This window comes from Pseudonaja textilis, chromosome 5 (assembly GCF_049901715.1).
Source record: "Pseudonaja textilis isolate UNSWEBS1 chromosome 5, rPseTex1.2, whole genome shotgun sequence".
Lineage (NCBI taxonomy): Eukaryota > Metazoa > Chordata > Lepidosauria > Squamata > Elapidae > Pseudonaja > Pseudonaja textilis.
In genome coordinates, this window is record NC_141994.1 from 19909712 (window position 1) to 19930859 (window position 21148).

General features: G+C 41.1%; 1 protein-coding gene and 1 long non-coding RNA gene across 8 annotated transcripts in view; both read left to right on the forward strand.

The window, feature by feature from the left end:
* CCDC91 (coiled-coil domain containing 91) overlaps window positions 1–21148 on the forward strand; it is a 539477-nt gene that overhangs the window by 450353 nt on the left and 67976 nt on the right. For all 7 annotated transcript variants that reach the window (XM_087934240.1, XM_087934238.1, XM_087934237.1 and 4 more), the window contains one exon: window positions 14000–14077. In XM_087934240.1, coding sequence (XP_087790366.1) covers window positions 14000–14077 — 78 coding nt within the window. The remainder of the gene's footprint in view (window positions 1–13999; window positions 14078–21148) is intronic.
* LOC148125555 (uncharacterized) lies at window positions 2462–8047 on the forward strand. The gene is made up of 2 exons (XR_015743790.1): window positions 2462–3148; window positions 7005–8047. It is a non-coding gene; the product is annotated as an uncharacterized LOC148125555 (long non-coding RNA).

Consider the following 21148-nt stretch of genomic DNA (forward strand, 5'->3'; position numbering starts at 1 on the left):
ATTGGCAATCATTGTCTCCTTTTCTGAATTAAACTCAAATCCTGGATTTGATTTTGAAGCCTTAAGTGTGTCTTTATACTCCTGCCACCCTTCTTCTTTTCCCTCACAACTTAAAGTTGGAAGAATTCCTGCTCCAATTCACTATATCCCTGTTATAATTAGGAAACAATGGCAAGAAATGATTCAGAAGAGCATCATCGTTGCTGACATTTAGCACAAAAATAGCCCTGGATTTCTTTATTCTGAACAATCACATGTATTCAGGGATTGAGTTGCTAACTGATAATATAGAGAAGATAGAGCCAGCCGCACAAAGTTTTAATGTATATTTGCGTGAGAGAAGTTAAGTTACTCAAAGGAACTAAAGAACAGCAAAATCCTGAAGCTCTCAGTCACTCTGTACTGAATACAAAATAGGGATTGAATCAGGAGAGAGAAGGAACCACTGCAGGAAGAGAATTTTGCATATTAAAAATACATATTCTGTCAAGATACTAATTGGCTGATGAAAGTGAAAGTTGAAGAGTCACCAATTAAAAATTATCAATTTAAATTTATTAATTGATTACATATAAATAAAGTCACCTGTTTGAGATAATTGCAAAAATGTATATCCTCTAATTGAGGGGATGCAGTGGCTCAGTGGCTAAGACGCTGAACGTGACAATGAGAAATAAAAGTTGGCAGGTCAGCGGTTCGAATCCCTAGTGCTGCGTAATGGCGTGAGCTCCCGTTACTTTCCCAGCTTCTGCCAACCTAGCAGTTCTAAAGCATGTAAAAATGCAAGTAGAAAAACAGGGACCACCTTTGGTGGGAAGTTAACAGTGTTCTGTGCGCCTTCAGCATTTAGTCCTGCCGGCCACATGACCACAGAGACGTCTTTGGACAGCGCTGGCTCTTCAGCTTTGAAATGGAGATGAGCACCACCCCCTACAGTCGGGAACGACTAGCACCTTTGCTTTTACCTTTATCTCCTCCAATTAATTGGAAAACCACAGAGTTGTTAAAAGGAAAATTAATTAGAATCAATTTAACTTCTTTTTAGATCTGGACATGATTGTAACATATCAAAAATAAAATTGTCTCAAACCACATCAAATAAATTGAATTAAATCAACTTGAGTATAGAGGCCTTCAAAATAAAAGTTGTTTCAATCCGCTTTTCTCCAAACAAGTGTTCTTCTTTATTGAAGAGTATAATGGGAGAGTATAATGCAACTTTTAGTGTGGTGCTTTGTTCTCAGTCAACAAAACATTGTTTAATGCTCAAGAACCACACAGAACCATTGTTCTTGAGAAATTATTCCTTGGCATTATGTGCTAAATTGAGAACATTTGAGAACTTTATGAAGCAGCTGCTCCGTCAAGTTCCGAATCTTATTCCCACTTATAGGAATCTGAATTTTTGATTCTGAAGTAGCGATAAAGATGATGTAGGAAGGAGGACACAGTAGGGGAAGCCATGAATGATGAAAGATTGGTGGAATGTTTTATTCAAGGTTACGAGTATGATTCCAAACGATGCATATTTTGAAAAGTGGGTCTGCTGTTATCACTTCTGGTCACAATATTATAAAAAAGATGTTGAGAGTCTGGAAAGAGTGTAGAAAAGAGCAGCAAAGATGATTAGAGGGCTGGAGGCTAGAACACGTGAAGAATGGTTGTGAGAATTGGAATGTCTAGCTTAAAAGGACTAGGGGCGACATGATAGTGTTCCAATATTTGAGGGGCTACCACAAAAAAGAGGGGGTCAACTTAGTTTCCAAAGCATCGGAAGCCAAGACAAGAAAGAATGGATGGAAACTAGTCAAGGAGAGAAGCAACTTAAAATTCAGGAGAAACTTCCTGACAGTAGGAACAGTTAACCAGTAAAACAACTTGCCTTTAGAAGTTGTGGGTACTCCATCACTAGAGGTTTTCAAGGAAAGATTGGATAGCCATTTGTCTGAAATGGTATAGGGCAAGGGTCTTCAAACTTGGCAAGTTTAAGACTTGTGGGCTTCCTGAGCTAACATGACTAGAGAAGGAATTCTGGGAGTTGAAGTCCACAAATCTTAAAGCTGTCAAGTTTGAAGATCCCTGTTATAGGGTCTCCTGCTTGAGCAGGGAGTTGGGCTAGAAGTCCTCCAAGATCCCTTCCAACCCTGTTATTCCAAGTCTAAGTCTGGAACACCTAAGCTGAAGGTAAAGGTTCCCCTCGCACATACATGCTTGTTGTTTCCGGCTCTAGGGGGCAGTGCTCATCTCCGTTTCAAAGCCGAAGAGCCAGCGCTGTCCGAAGACATCTCCGTGGTCATATGGCCAGCATGACTAAATGCCGAAGGGGCATGGAACACTGTTACCTTCCGACCAAAATGGTCCCTATTTCTCTACTTGCATTTTTTCATGCTTTCGAACTGCTAGGTTGGCAGAAGCTGAGACAAGTAACGGGAGCTCCCTCGGTTAAGTGGCGCTAGGGATTTGAACCACTGAACTGCCGACCTTTCTGTTCGACAAGCTCAGCGTCTTAGCCACTGAGCCACCGCATCATTCCCATTCCGGAACACCTAGATTGCCCTTAATAATTGAAGTACGTAGGATGATCTTCTGTAGGTTGGTAGATCTAAATACAAGACGCTTGGTAAGGTAGCTGGGGTGTGTATCTTGGAGGTAGGTGATTTCTGCAAGGAAAAATACTAAAAAATGTATGTGGTTTTCTTTTTTAAAAGTAATATGACTTGCATCCTGTTAAATACCATCTTCTAACAAAATATTTAGGTTGGTTTTAGGTGCAGACATAGAGGAGACAGAACCCGAATAATGAAAAATAGTGTTAAAAATCTACTATATCTCCCTGTGAATTTGTAGATGAGATTCCTGGAATATTGTCAAGTTGAGGAAGAGCTTGGAATTATGCTGTGCCAGTGGGTGGAAATTTACTTTTTTAGTCACCAAAGTGGGTTTTGGCTGTTTATTTGGAGAGATTTTATGTTTAAGATAATACCCTCCTGCCTATTTCCCTATTCAGTTTTTCTGCCAGGGCTCTGTGCTGTCAATTCTTCATCTTCCCTTTTTTACATTTTACTCTACAACAGGGGTTCCCAACCTGGGGTGCTCGCACCCCCTGGGGGTGCGAGACGATATTCCAGGGGGTGCGAGAAAAGTCCAGGTAAATAATAGGATATTGGCTATATGTTAGCATTTTTATTTATTATGCAATGGATTAACTTTGTTTTCATTTTTGAGTTAAGTATCGTTATTTAGTGGCCGTCACATACATAGCTGAAAAGATTCAATCCTACCATATATTTAACGCGTTCCATAGTTCCTAAAGTCTAAATTTCAGGGGGTGCGAGGTTCGAGTGAAATTTCTTTAGGGGTGCGGGGCGAAAAAAAGGTTGGGAACCATTGCTCTACAACATTGTCCTTTGAACCACTTGGAACTATGAAGCTGCTCAACCAGCACAAGCGGAATTGAATAAAACAGATCAGAAGTCTGTTGATGGAAACTAACCAAGGAGAGAAGGCACCTAGAACTAAAGAGAAATTTCCTAACAGTGAGAACAGTTACCCAGTGGAACAGAAATTGTGTGTGCTCCATCACTGGAGGATTTTAAGGAGAGACTGGACGGCCACTTGTCTGGAATGGTATAGATCTCCTGTTTGAGCAGGGGTTGGACTAGAAGACCTCCAAGGTCCCTTCTAACTCTGTTATTCTGTTAATTGCTATGGCTCCTCTAGATTGACCCACCACAAAAAAAACTAGTTTGTTCAGTGAATAGATGATGCTCCTGTTTTAAGAACTGTCAGCTCCATGTTGTTCTTTTGAGATAGAGACTGAAGATGTAGCTTCATCCGGGCCCCCGGCTTTGCATCTCTTGCACACGTGATGCCCAGGATCTCATGTCTTCCAGTGTGGGGTTACGGAATAGTAGCTGAAGGATTAGGTGTCTAGACACTTAAACGTTCAGTAATATTCTGACTCAGTCTTCTAAGTATAGAAAGTTATTTATTCTTCCATAAACGTTTGGATATTAACAATTTCAAGATGGATGCAATTATTTCAGAGGCTTCCTCAAGCTAGAATCATAATGAGTAAAATTAGATTATAGCTTAAAAACCACTATAAAATTGATGATAAAACTTAAAGCAGAGCTTAGTTCTTTTATTTCAGGGAGGCGTTTAATCTTAAATTTCAGTTACGTTGTGCCCTTTAAAATAAACTCTTATGAAGTGAAGAGTTGGTTCTAATGCCGAAAATTATGTTTTTTTAAAGCTAAATATATAGGCTTTTTTGGTCAGACACTGTGCTTTTCTGTGTGAAATAATAAACCAGAGATGAAAATATAAGATTATCACGATAAGCATGAGTGGAGTCTGGTAGAAGCTGCTGAACCAATGAAAAGACATGGGTTATGCTTTCATGAAAAGAAATGTGGGAAAGTAGAATGAATAGCAGGATGAAACATTAATTATTGTAAATTACCGAAGGTCCATAGAACATAGAATAACAGAGTTGGAAGGGACCTTGGAAGTCCTACCAAGGGACCTTCTAATCCTACCCCCTCTTTGAGCAGGCAATCTATAGCATTTCAGAGAAATGACTGTGTCACGTCTCTTCTTAAAACCTCCAATGATGGAGCACCCACAACTTCTGAAGGCAAGACATTCCACTGGTTAATTGTTCTCACTGTTAGGAAATTGCTCCTTAGTTCTAGGTTGCTTCTCTCCTTGATTAATATCCATCCATTGTTTCTTATCTTTCCTGTATCCTGGCATCCAACCCTCTCTACAGTATGTTGTTGTTGTTGTGTCCGACCCATTGTGACCCCATGGACAACGTTCCTCCAGGCCTTCCTGTCTTCTACCATCCTCTGGAGTCCATTTAAGCTGACGCCGACTGCTTCAGTGACTCCATCCAGCCACCTCATCCTCTGCCGTCCGCTTCTTCTTCTTTGTCCCTCAATCGTTCCCAGCATTAGGCTCTTCTCCAGGGAGTTCCCTTCCTTCTCATGAGGTGGCCAAAGTCTTTGGGTTTCCTCTTCAGGATCTGACCTTCTAAAGAGCAGTCAGGGTTTATCTCCTCTAGGACTGACCGGTTGGATCGTCTTGCAGCCCAAGGGACTCGCAGGAGTCGTCTTCAGCACCAGAGTTCAAAGGCCTCCATTCTTTGGCACTCAGCCTTTCTTGTGGTCCAACTTTTACAGCCATACATAGAATAGATTAGATTAGATTAGAATAGAATAGAATAGAATAGAATAGAATAGAATAGAATAGAATAGAATAGAATAGAATAGAATTCTTTATTGGCCAAGAGTGATTGGATATACAAGGAATTTGTCTTGGTGCAAATGCTCTCAGGGTACATAGAAGAAAAGATGCATTCGTCAAGAGTCAAGAATCGTAAGGTACAACACTTAATGATAGTCGTAGGGTACAATAAGCAATCAAATCATACTAGGAAACAGTCAACATAAATTGTAAGGATACATGCGACAAAGTTACAGTCATCCAGTCACAAGTGGGAGGGGATGGTTGATAAGGAGTGATGAGAAGATTAACAGTAATAGTAGTGCAGACTTTGTAAATAGTTGGATAGTGTTGAGGGAATTATTTGTTTAGCAGAGTGATGGCGTTCAGGGGAAAACTGTCCTTGTGTCTAGTTGTTCTGGTGTGCAGTGCTCTATAGCATCGTTTTGAGTGAAGGAGTTGAAACTGTTTATGTCCAGGATGTGAGGGGTCTGTAGATATTTTCACAGCCCCCTCTTGGACCCGTGCAGTATACAGGTCCTCCATGGAAGGCAGGTTGGTAGCAATTGTTTTTTCTGCATTCCTAATTACTCTCTGAAGTCTGTGTCTGTCCTGTGGGTTGCAGAACCAAACCAGACATTTATAGTGGTGCAGATGACAGACTCAATGATTCTTCTGTAGAACTGGGATCAGCAGCTCCTTGGGCAGTTTGAGTTTCCTGAGTCCCAAGAACATTCTTTCTGCGCCATCCTGAATCAGATACATTGCAACTGGGAAAACCATAGCTTTGACTCTACGCACTTTTGTTGGCAGGGAGATGTCCCTGCTTTTTAGTATACAGGACTCTAAATGAAAACATCTTGGATAGGTAGTTTCATTTCAACCATCTAAGGAAAAGCAGTCTACCTTGTCATAGCAGTCTAACAAAGAGAAGGACTAGGGGTGACAGGATGGCAATCTTCCAGTACTTGAGCTGTCCCAGAGATGAGGAGATCAACCTAATTCTCCAAAGCACCTGAGGACAGGACAAGAAATAACAGGTAGAAGATTATTGAATTATTGAAGAGACATCCAACTTAGCACTAAGGAGACATTTCCTGACAGTGAGAATGATTAATCGGTGGAAGGGATTGCCAAGACCCATGTTGTAGGTGCCCCATCACTGGAGGTTTTTAGGAAGAGATTGGACAACCATTTGTCCAAAAAGTATAGGGTCTTGACCATTGGCCTGGAAGACCTCCAAGGTCCCTTCCATTGTATTCTTCCTAGCAAATCCTACAGATGCATTGCTGCTTAGAAGGTGCATTTTTCCTAACAGATTTGTCTGTACAGATGTTGGTGTGGGTACAATTATCACATTTGGGCATTTAAACATTTGTATTTTTCCCCACTTAATAATAGTTAAGGGGACAGATGGGAGGGAATTTTGCAAAGCATTAAGAATCATGGTTGAAAGATAGACCCATTTAAAATTTCCCCTGCAACTCCAAATTCAGGACTAAACGGTTAATGTAAACTTTCTTAACCATAGGCTGTAGTCATTTGGATAGCGCTTCAGATTTTCAACACCTTTTCATTCTGTCACTCCTTAAATTGTGTTAATGTAAGGGAGCTCTGATACCCAGATGACAAATCCATTAATCTTCCATTACACAATCACAACGTGTCTGTTTTTCTAACACTTCTATTACAACAGTGATTTAGCATCACCTTTTTTAAATGATAGTCTACTTGGCATAAATATAATACTGAGCTTGTTATACTTCCCTCTTTAGACAACAGCGTTTTGATGGATCTTCTGCCTTGGGCAATTTTGAATGTGTCTGAACTCGGAAAGACAAAGTATGACATTTTCAGTAAGATTCAATACAATATAGAGGAGCTGAATTACACAACCTTAGCGCTGCGAGAAAACCCCCTAAGCAACATGAACATAAGGCACTAATTACCTAACTATTCCATTGAAGGAACTCCCATGTCGAACATCTGGGCTTTCTCTGCAACCAATACATTGAATAATAAAAGGATGGTGTTTTAAATTTTTTTATTATTTTTTATTTGGCATCGCTATAGTTAATTCTCATTTTGATTTTAAAACAAGATGAATGGGAATGGAAACAATTCTTTGTCAGTGCTCCAGCTGGGGCGTACATTTCGGTTCTTCCCGAGAGACGTTCCTTTTGGTGACATAATTTCACTCACTGATTTCAAAATTAAATATACTTTCATCCATACCCATCACACTGTCCCCTTTGGGGATAAGCATTATTAAACCGATTGCAGAGAAGGAATGAAGAAACTGCAAACCCAAGAAATTAAACGCCTGGGATGTGAAAAAAACAAAATGTATCTACAACGAGTTTACTCCAGTGTACATTTCCATACCTTTGGATGCTTGCAAACTATCATTTTTTCATCATGACCATATATAGTTTGCTCTCTCTTTGAGGAACAAATATTAGAACACTGCTATCAAGTCTCCCCTAGCTCTTCTTTTCATTAGACTAGAATAGAGATTTTTAAAAATTTTGTTTGCACTTCTTTAAATCTGAATAACTAGCTATGTTCACATCTTAAATGTTCAATGAAAGTTCCCAATTAAAATCCTAACGAAAAGTTTTGATATTAAGAGCCAAACAAACTTATTTGTGCTTGGATGGATCAAATATGTAGATGTAGAAGTTTATAAATTTCGGACCTGTTTTGCAAGGGGGGCAGGGGAGAAAGCTATTATTGTTGCAATATATTTGTCCATGTTCAACTCTCAGAGATAATACGTGTTTTTGTTCTTTGTCTTTTTTGTTACAATTTTTAAATGTCTTTGTCCAGTTTTGTTTTGTCTGTTCATTTTTTTCCTGTAGATTTTAATCCTTTGAATAAAAGAAAAAAATGATAAAAAGTAAATATTCTATGAAAGTCCACCAATGAAGACTAGGGAAGCTTCTGGGTCACTTGTATTGGAGAGAAGAATGATAGCTTAAGTGGGAATGAAATATATATTTTGAGAAGTAAGACCAAGATTGAGTTCTTGGTATTCATTCAGCCTCGCTGTTTTACTGCAGATGTGTCATTACCCTTCTAAATAACATTATCGCTGCATGATAGGATTGTTCCCTAGCCTGGTCCTGAAACACCTTCAGAAAATCATCTAAAGCACAAAGGACATCAGGAAGTCAGTAGGTCGACTCTCAGAAATATATATTTTCCACAAACTAAAACTACAATATATTAGTTTTTCCCCTTCTGCCTCCATTATCTCTGCACAAAGGGATTGGTGTTACTTTTGCATACTGTGTAGTATGTAGCTACTAGCTCTATACGTGTGTTTCACTATGAAACTATGTGGTCGGGCTTAGTTTTTGGGGAGGAAAATAAGGGGGGAAAAAATTCTGCCTCTGCCTACCAGCATCCATCGGGTTTCATCTGGCTAGCATCCTATCAGTGTGTGAGAGAGTTGAGGGCTGTTTGGAAAGTGAAGCAATGTTTGCTGTGTGGGCAAGAAGGAGACAGCAAGGCGCCTGGGCGTGGCTTAGCTCTACTGTTCTCTACTGAAGCTGTTTGCTGCTGTGAAACTGAAACTCCTCTCCTCTGCTTGTGTTTTGCATTTGGAAGAGATTTCTTTTCAGGTGGGAAGGGGAGTAGAACTCCTTAGCATCAGAGCATGTTAATAATAATAATAATATAGGAAATACTAATGCTCTGATGGTCATTTCAAAAATCCTTTCTTAGTGAGCACCTAGAAGCCGAGAGGAACATTGGTGCCAAATTTCAAGTTTGTTGGCTTTACAGTTCTGGAGATTTTGTGATGATGCATGAGTGGTCTTTTGCTTTTATTTACATACATACATACATTGAGAGAGAGAAAGAGAAAGAGAAAGAGAGAGAGAGAGAGAGAGAGAGAGAGATGAGGTGTCCTTGGTGCGCTCTGAGCTTGGTTGTTTCCTTGCAGATGTTTCATTACTCAACCTAGGTAAGCCCACAGTGCTGCAGTGGTTAGAGTGCAGTATTGCAGGCGAATTCTGCTGACTGCCGGCTGCCTACAATTTGGCAGATTGAATCTCACCAGGCTGAAGGTTGACTCAGCCTTCCATCCTTCCGAGGTGGGTAAAATGAGGACCCCGATTGTTGGTGGGGGCAATAGGCTGACTCTGTAAACCACTTAGGGCTGTAAAGCCCTGTGAAGCAGTATATGAATCTAAGTGCTATTACTATTATCCAAAGGCAATTGGACTTTCTTCTTTTTTCCTTGAAGGTGTTGCACTCCTCATCCAAGAAGCTTTTTCAATTTGTTCAGAACTGAAGAAGCTTCTTGGATGAGAAGCGAAACATCTCCAAGGAAAAGCAAAGAAAGTCCAGTTGCCTTTTGAAAAAGCACTTTTGGGACAACCATGGTCTGGATGATTGAGAATCTGCCTAGACACGAAACTAGGTAACATCATCAGAGCTAGCACCGCCTAGCACTGATCGCTACGGTCTTGCACTGATGATGTTACCTAGTTGGATAATGTAATGCCTGCAGGAAAACAGCCAAGTTCATAGAGTATCAATGACTTCTCACCTAAAGCCTGAGCTACAAATATTTTCTTTTATGTGTATGCAACTACATAGAATTACTAGCAGTGGGTATTTCTTCCTGATGGATAACAAAAAATAATGATTACCACAAGGAAAGAGTTTGCTTACATGTTTGTGTCATCTTTTCAGGGAAGAGAGAGGAAATTGCTATATCTTTGATGAAACTTCACTTTCTCTCCCAGTAGAAGAAGTAGGTTTATGTCCGTCTGTTGAGTCCTGGCATGCACATGTGTATCTGACAAGGCCCTGTTGCCAACCTCCATGTTCACATCTAGAACACACTGACTTTGCAGTGATTTAAATCACACTTAGTTCTCCTTAAATTTGAAGCATGCGGCATTTGTACAATAGTCTTGAGTTGGCCTTATGCGTCACATATAATTGATTGTAATTCCTTCCAGCAAATTGCTGTGTTAAACAATCATTTCCAAGATTTCTTGCTCAGCAGAAAGTATATTTTTTCAAGCCAGTGCTGAGTCGCTTTGTAAAAATAGTTTCACTGCTAGGTAGGCCAATTTCTTTGAAAGCAACCTTTGTATGTTGATACTCGGTGTAATGATGTTTAAACATCGCATAGATCTAGTTACGCATCAACTAGAGAACGTCGTTCAGGCCATTCTGGAGTGGGCATGGATGAATACCGAAATATTTAATTATGCTAATTATTGTTGATAGTGTTGAATTTGGCATTATCAGCCATTCTGTGTTACTTTTTTAGGTTCTTAGATAGGATTTCAATAAGAGGCTGCTTAAGAACAGGGGGGGAAAAAAACCATGGAAGAAATTCTTTGTTATCTCATTGTATTTTCCCAAAAAGATGCTTCAGTGAGCATTTCTGAAGATTTGAAGAGTATGAATGAACAAGAGTTGAATTGTTACATCAGGAGTGAACAAATATGGCCCCTTCACAACCTGCAGACTTCAACTCCCAGAATTCTTGAATGAGCCTGCTGACTCAGGAATTCTGGGAATGGAAGTCTGCAGGTCATAGAGGGGTGGTAGTGGATAGAGTTTCTCAATATGAGCTGAACCTACAAAATGGGTCAAATTTTGTCTTCCCCAAGTCATCCCAGCAGATGGAAATTTTATTTCAAATTCAATTGCAGCTTGGGCAAGCCATTTGAGGGTTGTAGAAATTCAATAGGGACGGGGTTAATTATTTGTATGTGCTGTCTTCAAGTAAGATTTTTTTTAAAAAAAACAACTGCAGCTGAGATTATTTGGGGCTTTTAAAAAGTCTGTTGGGTGCATGCATCTCATGTTGTTACGTGAAATATTATATGTGCATTTTGTGTGTGTGGTAGAGTTGTATGTACGTGCGAAGGGTTTATGAGGCGGAGGAGCCAAAAGAATAAACTGGATTAATTTCACAAACTTTAGTTTAGTTTGTAGCCTAATGACACTTTTGGCCACTAGAAAGTGAGTACAAGGAATTTCAGCTCTTGGACCAATGAAAGTTTTACAGCTTGTTGAAGGTGAGTGGAGTAGAGTGGAGTGGAGTGGAGTGGAAGGGAAGGGAAGGGGAGGGAAGAGGAGAGGAGAGGAGGAGAGGAGAGGAGAGGAGAGGAGAGGAGAGGAGAGGAGAGAATGGAATGGAATGGAATGGAAGGGAAGGGAAGGGAAGGGAAGGGAAGGGAAGGGAAGAGAAGAGAAGAGAAGAGAAGAGAAGAGAAGAGAAGAGAAGAGAAGAGAAGAGAAGAGAAGAGAAGAGAAGAGAAGAGAAGAGCTGGAAGGTCTTCTAGTCCAACCCCCTGCTTAGGAAAGAAACCCTGCACCATTTCAGACAAATGGTCGTCCTATCTCTTCTTAAAAATTTCCAGTGTTGGAGCATTTACAACTTCTGAAGGCAAGTTATTCCACTGGTTAATTGTTCTCACTCTCAGGAAATTCCTCCTTAGTTCCAGGTTGCTTCTCTCCTTGATTAGTTTGCATCCATTTCTTCTTATCCTGCCCTCAGGTGATGTCAGCGAGATATTATTATTAGTTTTTTGCACCGTCAGCCAGATATTCAGACTGCATTTGGGACTTTTTCCAGCATTGTACTTTTTTCTTCAGACAGCAAACATTGTCATCATGAGTTTTCTCTTAAACTTTAGTACTTTTATTTTTAAGGCTTCTCGTGACAGCTTATTATTTCATTATCATGTCAGCCTTTGGAAGTTTGCTGAAGCTCATATGTTATCTCTAATAATGCGAACAACCCAGCTTCGGGATGGATATTTCCTTATTCTAACCTTAGGAAATATTTTACAAGACTGCAGCTGTCAGATGCTGTAAATCCCTCCCCATTCCCCCCATGGCCATTTTAATTATGATTCACTCAACACATTTCAGGAAAGTTTTCCTTCCTTGATAAACAGAACTATGCCACACCGTGTTAATCTAAGGAAAGGTGGAGCCAGCTCTGATGACTTATTTTTTTCCCCCCAAATTGCAGACAGTAAGACTTCTGTTGGGAAGTTGTCCTATAAACTGAGCTCATTCTTGTGCAGTTGCTCATTGTTGTAATCAAACTTCACGTCCTTCATCTACGACTTTTGAGTGTCCAGTGTTTAAGCCTGGTGAAGATGTGGTTTGGGTCGCGAGAACAAGCAAATCCTGCATATCGAACCAAAGATTCAGAACCAGAATCAGGAAATGAGACCCGTATGAGATAGGTCTTTCAGAATCCTGGACAAATTCAACAGAACAGAAATTTATTTTTCCTGAAAAATGCCTGGAAATCCTGATTTTTATTATGATTGTAGACCAAGTATAAGATGGAGGGAATACAGTAATAAAGGCAGATCTATACTGTATCTATATAGTAATATGAAAGGCATGGGAGATATATCTATTCATCTCTATCCCTATCTCTATCCCTATCTCTGTTTCTATCTATCTCTACATCTATCTATCTATCTATCTATCTATCTATCTATCTATCTATCTATCTATCTATCTATCTATCTATCTATCTATCTATCCATCCATCCATCCATCCATCTAGCTCTAGCTCTAGCTATCTCTGTCTCTGTCTGTCTGTCTATCTATCTATCTATCTATCTATCTATCTATCTATCTATCTATCTATCTATCCATCCATCCATCTATCTATCTATCTATCTATCTATCTATCTATCTATCTATCTATCTATCTATCTATCTATCTATCTATCTATCATCTATCTATCTATCATCCATCCATCATCTCCCTCCCTCTCTACCTTCCTATCTACCTATCCATATGTAAGATTAAATAAAAGATCATAAGCTTCCAAGCTATAAAATGCTCTGTGTTGTCAAACTAGGGACACAGTGAATGTGGGATACCTGATGCCCTCTATGCTTGGTGGCTTTCTTAGGCATTTCATTACCAAACTAGGTAACGTTATCAGTGCTAGTGCACCGATGATGTTACCTAGCTAGCACTGATGACGTTTCCTGATTTGGAAGAAGTCTTTCATTTTGGACTTCAATGTCATTTTAGCCACCTTGAGGGTTTTTTAAAATAAAAATAATAAAGGCGGGATACTAATTAATTAATTAAATGCTTTTATTCAATAACTCTTCTAAGCCAAGTTGCCGTCTTTTATTTATTTATTATTTCTTTGTTTTATTTGTTTGTATGTATCCTGCCATTATTTACAAATACTCAAGGCGGTGAACACATCCAGCACACTTTCTTCTTCCTGTTTTCCTCACAACAACAACCCTGTGGGGTGGGGTGGGCTGAGGGAGAGGTCCAAAGTCATCCAGCTGGTTTTTTTTAATGGCTAAGGTAGGACTTGAACTCATAGTCTCCTACTTTCTGGCCTGGTACCTTAACCACTAGACCAGACTGTCTTTTCATAGAAGCTCAACAATTTTAAATCACTTTGGGAATAAGCTGTCCTTTTTGCTAACTGTGGGCAAGCTTGGGTATCCAATGAGCAATTTTTCCTCCTTGGTTCACCTTGCTTTTCACTAAGTCTTAGCTGGCATGAAAGAGAACTCATAATCAGACTACAAAATACGTTTAGGCCAATATTTCCTTAGCAAGATCCAACAAAATCTGTTGTCTGTTACATTATTGTCTTAGAATTAAAACTCTGGAACTAGAGGAAGAGAAAGCCTTGGTAACAATGATAGAAATCTATGATGCCCGTCCAGATTTAGTAACATATTCCTCACGTTTCCTTCACTTTTGTCTTTTATATCTATTATTTGTTTCCAGGAGAAGCATAAACTTGAGTTGGAAGAGTTAAGAAAAGCTGGACACGAGGCCCTGTCTATTATTGTCGAAGAATTCAAGGTAACAGTCCATATTCTTTTCCAGGGTTTGGAATTGGTTTCTAAATCCATTTCTGATTGTAGGAGAGATTTCTCGCTTGCAAGGGGCAAACTAGAAATTGTTTGTTTTTTGTAGCCACTTCCTTAAAGCTGTTTTTGTAGGGAGATGGTTAAAAAAGGTAAGTTTAAAAGAATATGTTTAGGGATATCAAGCAGATGACCTTTCTGCTCTGAATAATGGAAAGGAAGTCCCCTTCCAGGAAATGATGATGATATACCTGGAACCATCTGTTACTTCAATCTTCAGAAAAAGAAGACTTTTTCTGGTTGTCTGTAAGGATTCTCAATCATCCAGGTCATGGTTACCCCAAAGATAAGGGGGATAGCAGTACTCCAGTATTTAAGAGGCTGTGTTCTGACCAAGGCTTCCTGAGACACCGACAAACACACGTTAAATCCAAAACCCTTTTATTTTAGTTCAACGGCTGTGAATTGTCATCATTCACAGCCCGTAATGAGTCTCAACCAGTTATAAATAATCCCATGGAAGTCTGCCAAAGTTCTTCGGGAGAAGTCTGATAACAACACACCTTTATCTTACTTGAAGTGCTGACAATGATTAAAGTACCGATTAGTCTTTCAAAACCCAATGGAGCACAAATTCACCATGGAGCTTTCAGGTTCCAAACTGACCAGAGTGAACAATGTTGCTTCCTGCAAAGGTTCTGTCCCTTTGCACCTTATGGGAGGGGCAATCACTTCCAAGCCTTGCTCCCGAGTCGGCCCTTTTGTCTTAACTGTTCTTGCCTTCTGGCAGCTCTGCGCATGCACGCACTGGGAACAGGCTCCCCTTGTTCCTCTGCCTCACTTCTGTCAGATTCTGGAGGCTCCGGAGTCAGCACACAATTCCCAGATGGCCCTGGCCCCATCTCTGTATTGGATGCAGGACCCTTGTCCGAGTCCTCCCCAGACTCCCAGACTGGCCCATGTTCCTCCCCACTATCCAACTCTGCTGCCATCTCCACAGGCTGCTGGTGGACCACAACAGGCTGCCACAAAGAGAAGGGGATCAGCTTATTTTCCAAAGCACCAGAGGGCAAGACATGAAACAATGGGTGGAAACTAATCAAGGAGAGGAGCAACTTGGTATTAAGGAGAAACTCCCTAACTGAGGACAATTAACCAGTAGAACAGCTTGCCACCAGAAGTTGTGGGTGCTTCATCACTGGAGGTTTTTAAGAAGAAACTGGACAGTCTCTTGTCTGAAATGGAATAGGGTCTTCTGCTTGGGCAGGGGGATGGCCTAGATAAAAGACCGCCAAGCTCCCTTCCAGCTGTATTCTGATTCTGATTCAGAGATTTTTTCCCCCCAAAAGGCAACTGATTTTCTTGGTTTTTCTTTGAAAATGTTTCACTTCTCATCCAAGAAGCTTCCTCAGTTCTAATCCAGTGAGAACCCAGTTAGAAATGAAGACGCTTCTGGGATGAGAAGTGAAATGTTTTTTGGGGAAAAAAAACCTCCCATGAAAGCCCAGTTGCCTTTTGGAAAAAGCACCTTTTCTCCTGCAACCAAACACTTTTTTTCTCCTGCAACCAAGATGGTGGATTGGTTAGAATCCTGGAGTAATCTGTTCCCCCCCCCCCTTTCAATTCTGGCTGTAAAAAAAAACTGGGCAAGGATGTGGAACATGCGGTCACTCGAACACCAGGAATCTGGGAAACCAAACTAACTATTTAGGGCAGCCTTTTATTATGGTCACTGACCAGGGCAAACTTAATTGTTGGAGTCTACGCAGTCTGGCTTTTAACTGCTGGAGTCATACTTGTGGAGAATTGGGGCAGAAAAAAGAAGATAGCAACCCGGGAATATTTTCAGCGGCATTTTAGTATCGTGGACCATGGTATCCCTTTTGCGCTGGCGGTGTTGATTCCTAAGGACTAAATCACTGAAAGTAATGTTGGGAAATTGCTACTTCATCCCTTGGCTTGCAGCCTGCGAGGAATCACACTGGATAATATCTGCATGATTGGTCATCTGGGATTTGAGCTGAAGTGACATCAGAGCATGAGTCATACTGCTTGGCCTCTGCCTTTTCTCTAATCCATTGTTTCTCAACTGAGGCAACTTCAAGATGAGTGGACTTCCACTCCCAGAATACTTCAGCTAGCCATGCTGCCTGGGGAATTCTGGGAGTTGAAGTCTACCCATCTTCAAGCTGCCACAGTGCTCTAATCTCAGAAGGATTGCAAAGGACCAAACTGCTATCTAACCATACTGTAGGAAATGACCAGACTGAGCCTGGAGAGAGGGGTCAAACATGTCATTAGTTTGGAATCCCTCTTTGCCCACAAGAGATCAAAGCTTTCCATGAATTCCACTGACTCTTAGCAATTTGTTTTGACCATTAGTAATTCCAATTCTTGTTTAGAAGTAGCATAGAATAAACTTGTATTTATTTGAGCACAGATCACAGAACGCCTAGAATAATGGATTCCAGGAATATTAAGAGGGAAAATCCTAACAAGAAGGACATGGCAGTGGAATCAATGATCCAAAATGCTGAGGCTTAAAGGAGCATCCCAGAGCCCTTTCAGCTCTACAATTCCATGCCTCCTTTGGTACCGCTGTGATCTTTAATGCCAGACAGCTGGCACAGTGGTGTTACCTAAATTTTTCACACCTAAATTTTAAGGCTGGTGTTGGAATCCTGATGGTTATTTCTGCAGACATCTGTTTAATATTGTATCTCTTTGTCAGTGAAATGTATGTTCATCATAGCTGTGCAAAGATAGCTGAAACGGTACAGAACATTCTGCCCTCTTTATATACTCCTATTTAGTCCTTCTACCTTATTATCATGTGCACCATACCAACTTATTAAAGAGTATGCAATAATCCAGTCATCAGCTATGAGTCCCTGTGCGCCCATGAAATCTAAGTCCACCCCATCTTGAATTCTTTCTTAACTCCCACTCATTTAAACTGCCTGAATCTCCTGATTTCCCCAGCACTCAACACCCAGGAAATAATCTTCTGCTTGAGAACTTCAGCTCATGAAAGCATCTGCCTTTTAATAAAATTGGTTAGTTGGAAAAAGGCTCTACCACATTCCTGGTTTTTTTTGTTTGTTTTTTGCTACCTTGCATTACACTGATGCAGTTCTCACCTTACCGTGCTAACAAATCCTAAATTGCTGCCAATCTATTTCAATCTATTTGAAGATCTTTTCCAAGGCCTTCCTGGCTACTGTACCAAGTGCTAATCTACAGCATAGCTAAATGTCTATGGAGATTCTCAGTCATCCAGGTCATAGCTGTCCCAAAGGTGCTTTTTCAGGAGGCAACTGGACTTTCTGGTTTTTTTTCTTTGAAGACGTTTCGCTTCTCATCCAAGAAGCTTCTTCAGCTTTGACTGGATGGTGGGGAAATGGAAGGATTTATATTGCTTGCAGACAGCTGGTCATTGTTCTGACTAAGGCTTCCTGAGACCATAATTAAGCACGCACTTAGTCTAAACAACTCTTGTTTTATTCCAACACTGGGAATTATGTTCATTCCCAGACTGTAATGAGTCCCAAATAGTTCCTTGAGATAAGCACCCACCTTTCTCTCATTTGAATTGCTGCCAACAACTAAAATGCCAATTTAACTGTAAAAAACAAACTGAAGTACAAAGTCCACACAGAGTTTCAAGGTTTAATCCGAACAGAGGGAACAACTTTGCTTCCTGCAAAGGTTTCCCTACCTTTGACCTCCTTTATACCTTAGGGGAGGGGCAATCACTTCGAAGTCTTACTCCCAAGTCGCCCCTTTTGTCTCAGCTGCTCTTGCCTTCTAGTAGCTCTGCGCACATGTGCACTGGGAACAGGCTCCCCTTGTTCCTCTGACTTGCTGCTGACAGACTACAGGGGCTCCGGAGGCAGCACCCCAATCCCAGATGGTCCTGGCCCCATCTCTGTATCAGATGCACGACCCTCGTCCGAGTCCTCCCCAGACTCCCGGACTGGTGCCCATTCTTCCCCACTGTCCAATTCTGCACAGGCTGCCAGCGAAGCACAATAGTCATTTGCATCCTTTTAGAGTGTCATTGAGGCCACTTGGAGGCTTATCTGTGTCCTCAGAGTCATGCAAATGGGTGTGGAGACTTCTTGGACCAGGTGCCTGCAAGGAATATAAATCCTTCCATTCCCCGCCATCCAGGCAGAGCTGAAGCAGTTTCTTGGATGAGATGTGAAACGCCTTCAAAGAAAAACACGAAAGTCCATTTGCCTCTTGAAAAAAAACCACCTTTGAGACTAGCCTGCAGCATGTTTCTTGACTCCTGCTTCTCTTTTAAAAATGATGGCAAAGCAAATTTTATGTGGAAGAAATCTTGCTGTCTGTCAGCGAAGACAGAACCAGAAACTCTCGAGGTATGTATGAGCGATTAGGATGGAGAATGTCTTATAGCAACATATAAATAGTAAGGCCTCTTTTCATAATCCCTTGAAAGTAAATTGTTCTGTGAGATGGGAAATAAGTTCATGTTAATAAACGTGTGGTCCAAAGCCTCCTTGGATATATGAAACCAGCTGTGAAGTTATTTGGATTCTGCCTATATTTCTTTCTTTTTTTTAAATCTCTCATTGCCAAGTTCAGAATCCAGTATAATGGCACATTTTAAGCTTACTTTGCATAGAAGATGCTGTTTGCGTAGCTTTATTCCACATCAGGCTTTCGTTTCCATCATTAATAATTTTTGTGAAGAATTTTCCAAAGGAAATACTAGCTGAGCTGAAGTAACATTTCTAGAAGCTTTAGCAACATGTCTAAATAAGAGCGGAAAAAAAGTTCAGAAAAACTTAAGTGAACATCTTGTTTTTATTTATCCCACTTAAAACCAGCAACGGACAGACAGACACACAAATGCAGAACCCCAACTTGGCTCGCTTGTATTTGCGTTTTCTAAAAATAACAGAAAAAAAAAAACCCCTTGAAATATGCTCGAGCTGATGTCTGCTTTCATGGGAAGGCAAAAAAAAAAAAGGAGAAAGGTATCATCCAGGATAGGAAGGAAAAATCTATAGGTAGTCCTTGACTTATGACCACTATAGAGCTCCTGTTGTTAAGTGAAACATTTGTTAGGTAAGCTTTGCCCCATTGTACGACCTTTCCTGCTGCCGTTGTTAAGTGAATTGTTGCAGTTGACAAGTTAGTAATCTGGTTGTTATGTGAATCTGGCTTCCCCATGGACTTTGTCAGAAGGTCGCAAAAGGGGATCGCGTGACCTCGGGACATGGCAACGGTCATAAGTGTGAACCAGTTGCCGAGCGTCTGGATTTTGATCACATGGGGATGCTACAAAGGTTGAAAAACGGTCATAAGTCACTTTTTGCAGTGCCCTTGCAACTTTAATCAGTCATTAAATGAACTTGTAAGTTGAGGACTACCTGTACGTCAGTGGTAGGATTCAATGTTTTTTACTACTGGTTCTGTGGGCGTGGCTTGGTGGGCATGGCATGGCTTGGTGGGTGTGGCTTGGTGGGCATGGCAGGGGAAGGATACTGTAAAATCCCCATTCCCTCCCCACCCCACTAACCTGCTTTCCGGCTCCGTTCTCCTGTGCAGGGCAACCAAAGAAGACCCAGACAATCAACTGGGACTCAATGGGAGGCAGACAATAGATGGGGGCGGGGCCAGTCAGAGGTGGGATTTGCTGGTTCTCCAAACTACTCAAAATTTCCGCTACCGGTTCTCCAGAACTGGTCAGAACCTGCTGAATACCACCTCTGCTGTATGTGAGTTTAGCAGTGCTGCACTGCTGATAAATTAGTTGTTTGTTGGACAACGTTCAACATACACTGTTCTTTTTTTCTAGGAAAGGGGAGAACAAGGGTCTTCAAATTTGACAGCTTTTAGACTTGTGGACTTCAACTCCCAGAATTCCCGAGCTAACCTGACTGGAGGAGGAATTCTGGGAGTTGAAATCCACAAGTCTGAAAGCTGTCAAGTTTGAAAGACCTCTGCTTTAGAACATAGAATCAAAAGGACCTCTTGGAGAGCTTCTACTGCTCAAGGCAGGAGACGTTATACAGGGGTGTCAAACTAAATTTCATTGAGGGCCACCTGAGGGCTGTGGTTCGACCTCTGGTGTGTGTGTGTATGTGTGTGTGGTTGACTGGGTGGGTGTGGCCAACTGGGTGGTCATGGCCAGCTTGATGCCACTCCCCAACTGCTGGCATGGTCCCTCTTTGCATTAGGTAGACTGGGCACAAGCCACACTGGCCCAATGTTTCCTCTTCACACTGAGTAGACCAGGCCGAAGCGACATGGGCTGGCCCCTTACATTTTTCAGGACAGCTCTGCAGGCCGGATCCAACTACATCATGGGCCAGCTCCAGCCTGGGGGCCTTGTGTTTGACACCCCTGCCTTATACTGTCCCGGTCAAATGATTGTCCAATCCAGGGGTCCCCAAACTTGGTAACTTTAAGACTTGGGGACTTCAACTCACAGAATAGCTAGCTGGCTGGAGAATTCTGGGAGTTGAAGTCCCTGTCTTAAAGTTGCCAAGTTTGGGGACCTCTGGTCCAATCTATCTTTGAAAACCTCCAGGGATGGAGTATCAACATCTCTGGGAGGCAAGCTATTCCGTGGATTAATTGTTCTCACGGTCAGGAAATTTCTCCTTACTTTTAGGCAGGATCTCCCTTTAACAAACTTCACCCATTACTTCATGTCTGTCCCTTGTTTGGTGTTTTGGAGAATAAGTCCATCTCCTCTTATGTGATAGCCCCTTAAATAATGGAAGACAGTTCAGTCTTGTCTTCCCTAATCTTTCTCTTTGATAGGTTACACATACATACATCTCAACCAACAAATGCTCTGTCTTACACATTGGGGGGAAAAAATCAGAACATAAAATACAAGCTGGATGGACACAACCTTGTAGACGACCCTCGCTCTGTCAAGGATCTTGTAGTACTCATCTCTAATGATCCAGAGCCCATTATAACAACATTGCCAAAAAGGCATTAGGAGTTGTTACTAACTTAAACTTGCATAGCTTCTTCTCTGGTAATATTGCACTACTAACTAGAGCAGCGGTCTTCAAAC